Genomic DNA, 12,087 nt, shown 5'->3' on the forward strand with positions numbered 1-12,087 from the left:
TTCGACAGTTTGTGTCTTTATTCCTGCAGTTTAAGAAAATGACGAGTATCTGTTGGATCCTGATACTTCTGTGATCCAAAGGTTCTTCAGAAGTCAACAATGACTTATTGCTTACACTTGTTTTATTAAGTGTTACTGAGCTGAGATCAAGCAGAAGAGAAGCAGTGTGGAGAGAACAAAGACCCAGACTAAAGTGTAATTGTGGTCTTCTCATACTTAGACTAGAGATAACAAAATTACAGTGATAACAATTAATGTATAAAACATCTAGATTCAAATGGAGTGATATTTACTACTGAAAACTGAGAAAATTCTAGACAAATACAGAAGTAACCACTGTAAATGCTGAAAAATTCACTGAACAATGACATGTATATGGGTGATTATATAACACCAAGCAAGAATAGGAAGGTTAAAGTTAACTACAAGAAAAATAGCTGTTCTACATCCTCCTCCTCCAGATCCTAAGGGGTAGATATTGAGATGTTTTCACAAGTAGAAGAGTCATGAGCAACAGGACTTTGCTGCAGAACAAGGGGTGAATCATTTAAAACGGAAGGGCATTTAATTTTTTTCTCTGGGACCCCTCCGTCCATGAGAGTGGAGAAGCCTGGATCATTAGGTATATTTAAAGGCAGGGATTCCCAACCTGTGGACCCCAGACCTCTCGGTTAGTGGTAGGGGTCCATGCGTAAAAAAAAAAGTAGGGAACCTCTGATTTAAGGTGAAATTGATGTTTTTGAGAGATTGAGGAACTAAGGGGTTAATGAGGAACCAGAACAGGAGAGGAGTTGAGGCCAGCTTAGATCAACCATGATCATGTTGAATGATGGGGTTGGCATCAGGGTATCCTGAATGTATTGCTAACTGCGTTGCTGAAGTGTTTAAATAAGATGGTTTCTCTGATAGAGAAGAAATTAAATTTACGAAAAGAAAGGCCACAACTTTCTTATGCATTCACATAATATGCATAGCAGGAGCTGTTTGCCCTCTAAATCTGCATATTCATGACTTCTGCATCTCTTGCACTAATTTCGTATTGGGATAATTGAAAGGAGGTGTTAATTGCATTCTCAGTACCTGTTCCCCAATGGAGTATGATTCAAGTTATTGTTGAAACACGCCCCCCCCCACTGTCAGCTGACCTTAAAACATCAGCACGGGTTGAGATGGACTGCATCTTCTCCACTAATTATCCAAGTTTGCAACCTCATTACAGTTTCTTGGCCTTGGGTTCTGGCTCAACTGATGTTACATGTCAGCCATATTTCTCTGGTCAGAGTTGCTGACAGTTCTGCAATTGGCTTCTCTAACAGCAGTATCACTTAAAGCACAGAGGTTCTTCCATACAAAAAAAGGCATCCTGATGAACCATTGTCACCTGTTGATTGAATTCTGCCATTGTTCTACGTTCCTCTTCCTTTTGACCATGATATACAATAACAGTGCCTTGGGCTAGAGGGAGAGAAGCGTGGAACTGAGCTCTGGGCAAAGCGCTGGGATCTGGTACACTGAGACAAAGAAGCCTCACAACGGCAGTGCTGGAGACTGAATGTTTCTATGAAACCTTTATCAATATGATCACTCTCACCTTTTGGGGGTGAGTGCATTTAAAGTGTTATGTGACCACGGTCCGTTTACTGTGGGTGTCACTTTAAAACGCCTGGATGAGGCAGGACTATGACGTCAGTATAACAAGCTGCGACAGACCGCTGGGTTTGGTAGAGAAGAAAGAAACAGAGGAAGGACTTTGGACTGCAAGCTGTCAGCAGGGGCCTGCTGTGAAAAAAAAGGGTAAAGTCTGATACTTTCCCATGCCCAAAGGATTGGGTTGATTAATGGCATTAATTACGTGGATTTTGTTGGAGTGGCAACCACTTTTTGTTAACCCTTACCTGGATTCGGGTGTGCTATGTGGTAACCACTTGTGCGAAGGGATATTCCATGCCTGTCACCTTTGGGATATTTCTACGTGGATTTCGGAACAACTTGATGGATAGGATCTTCGGCGACTGTTACTTCGTTTTCTCAACGTGGAACCTGTGGAATTCTTTGTGATCCTCCTCTCTACACAATGACGTGCATTTATAAGTTTCTCCCCTCATTTATTCCGTGGATTACTGGACCTTTCTAGTTTGCTATCTTAAGACTTTAAGAACTGTTCCTAAGCTTGACAGTTTGGGAGCCACACACTGATAACTTCTCTTTATTTCATTTAATTTTCTTTATTCTTGAGTAGATACTAATAAACTTTAAAACCTGACTCAATTTGTGATCTATTGCTGCTGGTCCGTAACAAAAGGTGTATCTTATTTCCCAAACCAATATCTCTGCAGTCTTCCCAGAGATGAGCAGGCACCTGTAATAATCCCCACGTTAAAAATGTGAAACTCTCAGGGTCAACACCACACAACCCAAGGCAGTCAAGGTGTATTGCCCGGGCTGTGAAATATTGTGGGTGAAATTTTCTGAAGAGATTGAATGTATTTCAGCCATCGAGAGTCACGTTCTCATACACCATATGGTGCTGCGATGTGTTGTCATTTTGAGTCTCTTTTGTGGAAGAAAAGTATTCAAATTGACCTGTTGGATGTTAAAGATTAGCTTTTTGTCATATGTACATCAAAACATATAGTGAAGTGCAGCAACAACCAACACAATCCAAGGATTGTGCTAGAGGGCAGCCCACAAGTGTTGCCATGCTTCCGGTACCAACATAGCATGTCCACAACTCAAACCCCAACTGTACATCTTTAGAACGTGGGAGGAAACCAGAGTGCCCGGAGAAATCCCACACAGTCATAGGCAGAACTGCAGACTCCTCACAGGAATCAAACCGCAATCGTTGATCACTGGCGTTGTAACACAGTTGCACTAACCGCTACACTACAGTTCCGTGGGTGTTGGATAGGACTTTGCATGCATTCAATGTCAGATTGCCATAATTTGCACTAGAAGAGGAAACTTTGGATAATATTTCTTCTTTTCCCGTGTTTAACCTTTTCCTTCACACTAGGCAATGTTTACTTCAGCCCTGGTTCAGAATGGTTAGCAACACTATATTCTGCAAGCCACTTTATACTGTGTTATAAAAATGTCACCTTTTGGAGGAAATTAAGACCTGTGAGCTAGTTTAAGAGGTCATTGCAATGTTGAAACTAATCTTTCCTTCTGCCTCTTTTGTAGGTTGGTTTCGTGAATTGTTTGAAATTTTCCAGTTGTGGTAATTTTTTAGTGGCTGGCGTGGGACAGGAGCACAGGTAAAGTGTTTGTTGATAGTCTCTCAAATCTCAGTCTCAGGCTATCCACTGAACGAGGTTAGTCAATTTCCAGAGACGTTCCACACATGGCTCAAGTACTTGCAGTGTAGATCACTTCCCCAAGACAGGTTAATCTCCCACTGATGGTCTACTGATCCTGTGGATATCCAGCCTGACAAATTGTTCTATATTAGTATGTGCACAGTGCTTATGAGTACAGTGCACAGCACCATGCATAGGTCAGTTTTCGGACACGGTGTACTTACATTGAAATTCCTCTACCTTGGTTGATATTGTGAATACTATCCATTAAAATATTTCTGAATCCACCAGCTAATGTAATGGAGCAAGATGCAAAATCATCAGGTGAAGAATGAACACAGGTGCAGCTTTGTGTAAAGGCAGAATATTGTACATGATCTGGCTACATGCTGATTGGAGCTGCACAAATGGCATTGTCAGGGTGTAGTTACTCAGTATGATATCGCCGCTTGTTGCTCCTTTTACAAATCAAGTAGACCCAATACTTTCCCTCCCTTCGTGTTTTCATTTCCCTGTGGCAATAGGAACTGTAGGCACTTCACTCTCTCATTCTGTGAGATTGTAGGTTATATGTACTTTGTCCTTTTCACCATGTCTGTTATGCCCTTGTTGGATCTGGTAACTTCTGTGATCCAGAGGTTCTTCAGAAGTCAAGAATGAGGCACAAAACTTATTGCATACGATCATTTTATTAAGTGTTAGAAGGGTGGATAATGAACAACAAAGAGGAGCCAGGAGAGAAAAAAGATTTTTAAAAAAGCAGACATGATCGCTTCATTAACAAGAGAAAATCTGCGGGTGCTGGAAATTCAAGGCAACCCACAGAATGTTGGAGGAACTCAGCAGGCCAGACTGTATTTATGAAAAAGAGTAAACAGTCAACGTTTCAGCCGAGACCCTTCATCAGGTTGTCTCATACTCAAGATTACTTGGCTGTTCAGAGGATGTTTTCCACTTGTGTGGAATATTTGCAATGATGTATCTCCAGTGAAGTTTTTGTCTTTCAAATGCACTCACTGTTGTGATTGTTTTTAAAAACAAGTTTTCTATTTACTGTTTAGTTGAATTCGAATCTATCTGCTCAAAGTATCTTTGACATATTTGTTGTAGGCACTTTAGAGCTCCGAGGCTGTATTGGTTAGTGAGCTGAACAGCATTGTGGGTGTGGGTGTGGCTGAGGCCAGTGTTCCTGCTCACTCTGGTTAGTAGGCTTGTGTGTAGAGTGTGTTATCAGTAAGTCAGCAATGACTATGGAATCACAGTGCAGCTGGCAAATGCATTGCAGTAGATGTTAATTTAAATTTAAGTGCAGGCTTGCCTTGTTATTTGGACTACTCTGTTGCAATTTCTGACCACTGACATTTTCGTGAAATTTGTTGTTTTGTGGCAGCGGTATAGAGAAATACCAAAAAAAAGTTACTATGTTACAATAAGAAATACCTTATAATTCCAGTTGTAATTGGGCCATCAGGCTGCCGCTTATTTGAGACAACTCTTTTAAAAAAAACACAAAAACTAATTGAGAAAACAGGCAGGACTCCCTTACTTGGAATAGGAGATGGTTGCTGAACAGTTTCAGTCGTGTGCACTTGTGTGGCTGTTAGACACTATGCCATATTAGAGCGAACAGGTTTTAAATAGTGTCAGTTGCTTATTGTGTTATTCACCAGGTTTTTAAACAGCAATGATTTTTGACACTACTTCACGCAGGACAACAATGAAGGCAGCAGTCTACTATCTGCACTAGGTGGCTGTGGTAATCTTGTTCATTTACAGTCAATCGAAAGAGCACGGCAGTGTACACTGCAGAAATTCCTCCATCAATTTCTACTAGGAAATAATAGTTTTATAGCATATAATAATATTGACAGTGTTCTAATTTGTTCTGTACTTCATTTAAATACAATTTGTTACACAGTTAAATATACCGTAGTTTGTCTTTTCAAACTATTTCCATGAAGCTTTGGCTAATTGGGGCAGCTGCTTAATTGGGCTAAAATATACAGGTCCTGATGTGTCCCAATTAACCAGAATCCACTGTATATAAGAAATAAAAGAAAAAAAGTGTGTTCATGGACCATTTAGAAATCTGATGGTGGAGAGAAAGAAGCTGTTCCTAAAACATTGGGTGTGTGTCTTTAAGCTTCTGTATCACCTCCCTGATGGTAGTAATGAGAAGAGATCCTCGTGGGTGGTGGGGGTCCTTAATGATGGACATTGGGTGTGTGTCTTTAAGCTCCTGTATCACCTCCCTGATGGTAGTAATGAGAAGAGATCCTCGTGGGTGGTGGGGGTCCTTAATGATGGACATTGGGTGTGTGTCTTTAAGCTTCTGTATCACCTCCCTGATGGTAGTAATGAGAAGAGATCCTCGTGGGTGGTGGGGGTCCTTAATGATGGACATTGGGTGTGTGTCTTTAAGCTCCTGTATCACCTCCCTGATGGTAGTAATGAGAAGAGATCCTCGTGGGTGGTGGGGGTCCTTAATGATGGACATTGCCGCCTTGAGGCATCACCTTTTTGAGGATGTCCTCTGGTGGGAAAGCTTGTACCCATAATGGAGCTGGCTGGCTGAGTTTACAATGCTTGGCAGCTTTTTCCAATCCTTTACATTGGCATACCAGACATTCATGCAACCAATTAGAATGCACTCCACACTACGTCTGTAGAAATTTGCTGGAGTCTTTGGACATACCAAGTTTCCCCAGACTCCTGATGAAATATAGCACTGACTTGGCACACTGAAAATTCTGGGAAATATATTTAATGAAACTTGTACTGTTCTTTGCAGGTTGGGTCGGTGGTGGAGACTGAAAGAAGCCAAGAATGGAATCTATATAATACCCCTGAAAAGGACACAGACGAAACAACAACTGGGAGATAGCAAATAGTCCTAAAGTGCTTAGCCAATATTTTGTACAAAATTTCTCCAGTGACTTTGGAGTGGCTTTATTTTGTAAATAAAATTCTAGTGCATTCTCAATGATGAGGATGTGTGTCACGGCATATGCACTGCTGTATTCTGTCCTTCTGTAAGGCACAATTTAGCTGCCTACCCTGCTGAACTGATTCTGAGAGTTCTGATTTGGAGTTGACTAGCACCTTCAGTAGTTTTTCTCCCCCCAGTCATACATGAAAATCAGAACAGGGAGCATCCAAACATGCAAAGAAGTCATGAATAAAGTCACGTGATTTCATCTGGATTCACACTGTATTCACCAGAATGACGGTGAGTTCTTATTGAATGGAGAACTGGGATAAAGCAGATTGAAAGCACAAAGTCTGGGGAAAGTCTTGGGGATTTTTTTTAGTGAATGTGGGACATACAGCCGTGGAGGCCCAATCATTGAAGGTTTCTAAGGAGGATATTGACAAGTATCTGATTGGTCAGGGTATCAAGGGATATGGAAAAAAGCCGGAAATTGGAACTAGATGGGAGAATAGTTTAGCTCGTGGTGGAGCAGACTCGATAGGCCGAATGGCCTACTTCTGCTCCTTTGTTTTGTGATCTTGAGTGCAGTTTGATGTTTTGTGCTCTGAATTTTCATCCACTTATGCCCACTTTTAACCCTTTCCACTGAAGAAACTGCTTCTCTTTCCAACCAAAGTTGAAGAACAAGACCATATCATTGTTGTCCCATCAAAAAGCTTCCATAAGATGCCACCATTAAGTGCAGATTCTATAGTTACCAAGCAGTTGGGTGGCAAATATACACTTAGTAGCCATTTCATTAGGTAACACTGCTGTTGTGTTCAGAGGTGCCTTTCTGCACACCACTGTTGTAAAGCTTGGCTACTTCCTGTCTGCTTGAACCAGTCTAGCCATTCTACTCTGAGCCCTTTCATTAAAAGGCATTTTTGCTGTCAGAACTGTCGCTCACTGGATATTTTTTGTTTTTCTCACCATTCTCCGTAAACTCTAGAGACTTGCGTGTAAAAATCGCAGGAGATCCACTGTTTCTAAGATACTCGATCTACCCTGCCTGGCACTAACGATCATTCCATGGTCAAAGTCACATATCACATTTCTTCCCAATCTGATGTTTGGGCTGAACAACTGGACCTCCTGACCATGTCTGCATGCTTTTTATGGATTGAGTTGCTGCCACATATTGGCTGATTACGTAGATATTTGCATTCAGCTAGTGGAATTAACTAATGAAGTGGCCACTTAGTGTAATTCAAGTAAACATGAGGAATGATGTTTGTCACCAGCATTGTACCAGTGTTAGATTTATGGTGTTATTATGACTTACTGTACATCCTAATCCAAACTGGCATTTTTAAAACAGGTTATCACTCTCTAATCCTTTGCAAAAACCCTTGAGATATGTACACTTTACTGCTAAATTTTTCAGAACTTCATCCGTGATAGATCACACCTGATGAGGGATTTTTGTTTCACTTTGATCATTCCACTAATCTTGTTTGTGTTACACTTCCCCTAAAACACCAAGAATTGTCTCTTAGCAACTATACCCAGGTCACACACTTGCAGAGCGAAAACTAGTTAGTTTTTGACATTAGTCGAATACAGTTCTGTCCTGAGAGATGAATGAGATTAGTGTAGCCATTATGCGTAATGATTTCCCTGCCTGCTTCACACTCTTGATTTATTGCAACACATGTTGTGTGGATTTATGGGATTTCTGTGCTCTAAGGAAATGGAGGAAAGGCACGGTTTGTTGTTATACTGTAATCTGTTTGGTAGACAAACTCCGAGAGTCTTGTATTTGTATGGCTAATGCAGATTTTCAGCCAGGGAGCAATGAGGTGAATGATCATAGAATAATTAAGCCGCTTGTTCAAAAAATGTTCATGAATTTAATACTATATTTAACCTGGGATTTGCCAGTAGTTTTATTTCAGCAGTAAACGTGGCAGGCAACTATACAGAACATGGAAGTCTCATTAAGAGCTGACCAAAGAAACACTCGATCACTTGTATAGCATTGGATGAGAGAGGAAATTGGACAAAGCAACTTATTTTAAAACACAACCTTAATATAATAATGTACTAAAAGGCTTTGCAGCACCACTATCCAATAAAAACCCATACTGGGTGTCGTAATGTTATATAGGGAAAATGAGGGATTATAAATCAGCCATGATGGGATGGTGGAGTAAACTCAAATAACCTAATTCTGCTCCTATGTCTTATAGTCTTATGAAATGCCAGAGCATGTAAGATTGACACTAGCCAATGGTTAAATGATCCAATTTGCAAATGAGCAAAGTCCTAAATTAGAGAAGGCTGAACATTATGATGGTATGTGATTTTGCTTTAAAGTACTATGCTTAAACAGTAGGAGTTTAAAAAACGAGCATTGTAATTTTTATTTATTGATTGGGATACAGTGTGGAATACTTCCGGCCCTTCAAGTCATGCTGCCTAGTGCCATCGTGGGGAGAACATACAAAGTCCTTACAGACTGGTGGGAATTGAACTGTAAAGTGTTGAATTTATTGTGCACAAGTACACATATGTACAGGTGCATTGAAAATCTTGCTTGCAACAGCATCAGAAGTACATAGTATCATACACTCAGTGACCATTTTGTTAGGTACACCTGTACACCTCGAGTGCAAATATTTAATCAGGTTCAGCAACTCAGCAACATACCAACTCCTGTCTGAGAAGTTGGATCTGCTCAATTTACCTACTGTCTCTAAAAGCCAACATAAGATCCCACTTAATTGGCTCTCCACTCAACCCTGGATCACTTGGACAGTAAAATTGCATGCACCAGTATGCTCTTTATTGACTACAGCTCGGCATTCAATACTGTCATCCCCTTCAAGCTCTCTTTCAATCTTTTTATTAATATTTAGAATATTATGAATGAGATACAATTCAAATAATGGTAAGGGATTACAAATATATAGACTCCCATTGTACATAAAGAAATATATAAACAATGAATACAGCATAAGTAAGTTTCCCAAAACATAAACCATATAGTATATATATGAACAAGGTAAGTTTAGATATTCCATAATATATAGTATAAAAAAGAGAAAAAAAAATCTAAGAAAGTTAGCTAATCTACTAATCTAGTATCAAGAAAAAGAAAAAAAAAACAAAGAAGAAAAAAAAATAAAAAAACTTTAAAAAAGAGAGAAAAAAAAGGGCTGTTCATAGTATCTCACGAGTATACATAAACATCAATGACGTCAACTCCGATCCTCTCAACATACATACGATTAAAGCTGAAAAAAGTGAAGTAAGTCCATCATCGGTAAACCAAAAATTGCGGTAATAGGATGGGGTTGTAAATCAATGTTCAATACCGCCGAAATAATATCAAAAATATCTTTCCAATATTTTCTCAAAAGTGGACATGACCAAAACATATGAGTTAAAGAAGCGATTTCTAATTGACATCTGTCACAAATAGGGTTTATATGAGAATAAAAATGAGCTAATTTATCCTTGGACATATGGGCCCTATGTACAACCTTAAATTGTAATAATGAATGTTTGGCACATATAGATGATGTATTAATTAATTTAAGAATTCTATCCCAATTCTCAATAGGAATAATAAGATTAAGTTCTCTTTCCCAATCATTTTTGGTCTTATCAAAGGGCACTGAACGTATCTTCATAATTATATTATAAAGTTTTGATATAAGCCCTTTTTGAAAAGGGTTTAATTCAAACAAACTTTCCAAAGTATCTGAAGACAGAGAATTTGGGAACGAAGGAAGTACCGTACTTAAAAAATGCCTAACCTGTAAGTATCTAAAAAAATGAAATCTAGGCAAATTATATTTATTAGCTAGTTGCTCAAAGGACATAAAACAGTTGTCCAAAAATAAGTCGGAAAATCTTAATAATCCCTTAGTTTTCCAAGCCAAAAAACCCTTCAAGCTAATCAATAATCTTTAAGACCTAGGCCTCAAAACCTTCTCGTGCAATTGGATCCTCAATTTGCTATCTTGCAAACAGTTCTGAGTTCAGATTGGCAACGTCTCTACACTCACCATCAGCACAGGTGCACCACAAGACTGTGTGCTTAGCTCCCTGCTTTACTTGCTCTATACTTATGACTGTGCGGCAGCTCCAATGCCATATTTTAAGTGTGCTGATGACAGCACTGTCGTCTGAATTAAAGATAGTGACGAATCAACGTATAGGAAGGTGTTTGAAAATCTGGCTGAGTGCTGCCACAACAACAACCTCTCACTCAATGTTATCAAGACCAAGGAGCTGATTATTGACTTTAGGAGGAGGAAACTGGAGGTCCACAAGCCAGTCCTCATCAGGGTATTAGAGGTGGAGAAGGTCGGCAACTTTAAATTCCTCAGTGTTATCATTTCAGAGGATCTGTCCTGGGCTCAGCATGTAAGTGCCATTATGAAGAAAGTGCTGGCTTGCAAGGATCCAGCATGACATCTAAAACTTTGGCAAACTTCTACAGATATATGGTGGAGAATATATTGACTGGTTGCTTCGCAGTCTGGTAAGGAAGACCAATGCCCTTGAATGGAAAAGCCTACAAAGGTAATGGATAGAGCCCAGTCCATCATGGGTAAAGCCCTCCCCACTGTTAAGCACATCAACATGGAGCACTGTTGCAGAAAAGCAGCATCCATTATCAGGGACCCCCACCACACAAATCATGCTTTCTTCTCATTGCTGTTATCAGGAACAAGGTACAGGAGCCTCAGGACTCACACCACCAGGTTCAGGGACAGTTAATACCCTTCAACCATCAGGCTCTTCAACCAAAGGGGATAATTTCTCTTGCCTATCACTGAACTGTTACCACAACTTACTAACTTACTTTCAAGGACTCTTTATCTCACGTTCTTAATATTTATTGCTTATTTATTTATTTATAATTATTATTTCTGTTCTTTATTTCCTTTTGTATTTGCACAGTTTGTTGACTTTTGCACATTGGTTGTCTGTCTGTCTGTCCATCCACCCAGTTAGGTGCAGTCTTTTATTGTGTTTCTTGTATTTACTGTGAATACCCACAAGAAAATAAATCTCAGAGTTGTATATAGTGACATTTATGTACTTTGATAATAAAGTTACATTGAACTTTGAACTATATTGAAACATATAGTGAAATGCATTGTTTGCATCAACAACCAGCACACCCCCAGAATGTGCAGCGAGCAGCACCGACAGAGCTTGCCCACAGCCTAACCTGTGGGTCTTCGGAGTGTGGGAAGAAACCTGAGCACTGGGAGGTCATAGGAAGAATGTTCAAACTCCTTAGAGAGAAGCTGGCAACAACTACACTACCGCCATCTCCCAAACATCATCGAACATAAAACACTACAACACTTTGGCCCACGATGTTGTGTAGACCTTTTAACCCAACCCTTCCCTCTTCTCCAATCTTCTATCACCTGTCTGCCTGTTGAAGAATTTAAGTGTCTCTAATGTACCTGCCTGTACCACCACTCCCCGGCAGCCTCTCCACTGTGTTGAGAGCAGATGTTAGCACCCTAGCTGACAAAACAGAAGCAGAGCTCTATATATCTAATGCAATTGTCATTTGTTCAGATAGTCAATGACCCTCCTGTTCTGTGTGTTAACAGATTGCCAGTATCATTATCGGACACATTCAGATTGTGTAATGTCAATTCCAGTATACAAGTGTAAAGGAGAATAACCTGGTACTGTCCTTCTGAAGATGGTCCTGTCTTCACACTCTGTTGTGTGGTATTTCCATCATGCTGAGTGAGACGGGCTTGATATACATCAGGTAGCCCATTCACCCCTCTAGTGTCTGAAACCAGACTTTACAGTACACCAAAAAGTGGC

At 39.9% G+C, this 12,087-nt stretch overlaps 1 protein-coding gene across 1 annotated transcript in view; it reads left to right on the forward strand.

Moving 5' to 3' along the window:
- rrp9 (ribosomal RNA processing 9, U3 small nucleolar RNA binding protein) overlaps positions 1-6,308 on the forward strand; it is a 51,225-nt gene extending 44,917 nt beyond the window's left edge. Inside the window, exons 14-15 of the mRNA XM_073072561.1 lie at positions 3,187-3,260; positions 6,094-6,308. Of these exons, the coding sequence (XP_072928662.1) occupies positions 3,187-3,260; positions 6,094-6,193 (174 nt within the window). The 3' untranslated portion in view covers positions 6,194-6,308. The remainder of the gene's footprint in view (positions 1-3,186; positions 3,261-6,093) is intronic.
- The last annotated feature ends 5,779 nt before the right edge of the window (positions 6,309-12,087 follow it).

The sequence above is a fragment of the Hemitrygon akajei genome, chromosome 19 (assembly GCF_048418815.1).
Source record: "Hemitrygon akajei chromosome 19, sHemAka1.3, whole genome shotgun sequence".
Lineage (NCBI taxonomy): Eukaryota > Metazoa > Chordata > Chondrichthyes > Myliobatiformes > Dasyatidae > Hemitrygon > Hemitrygon akajei.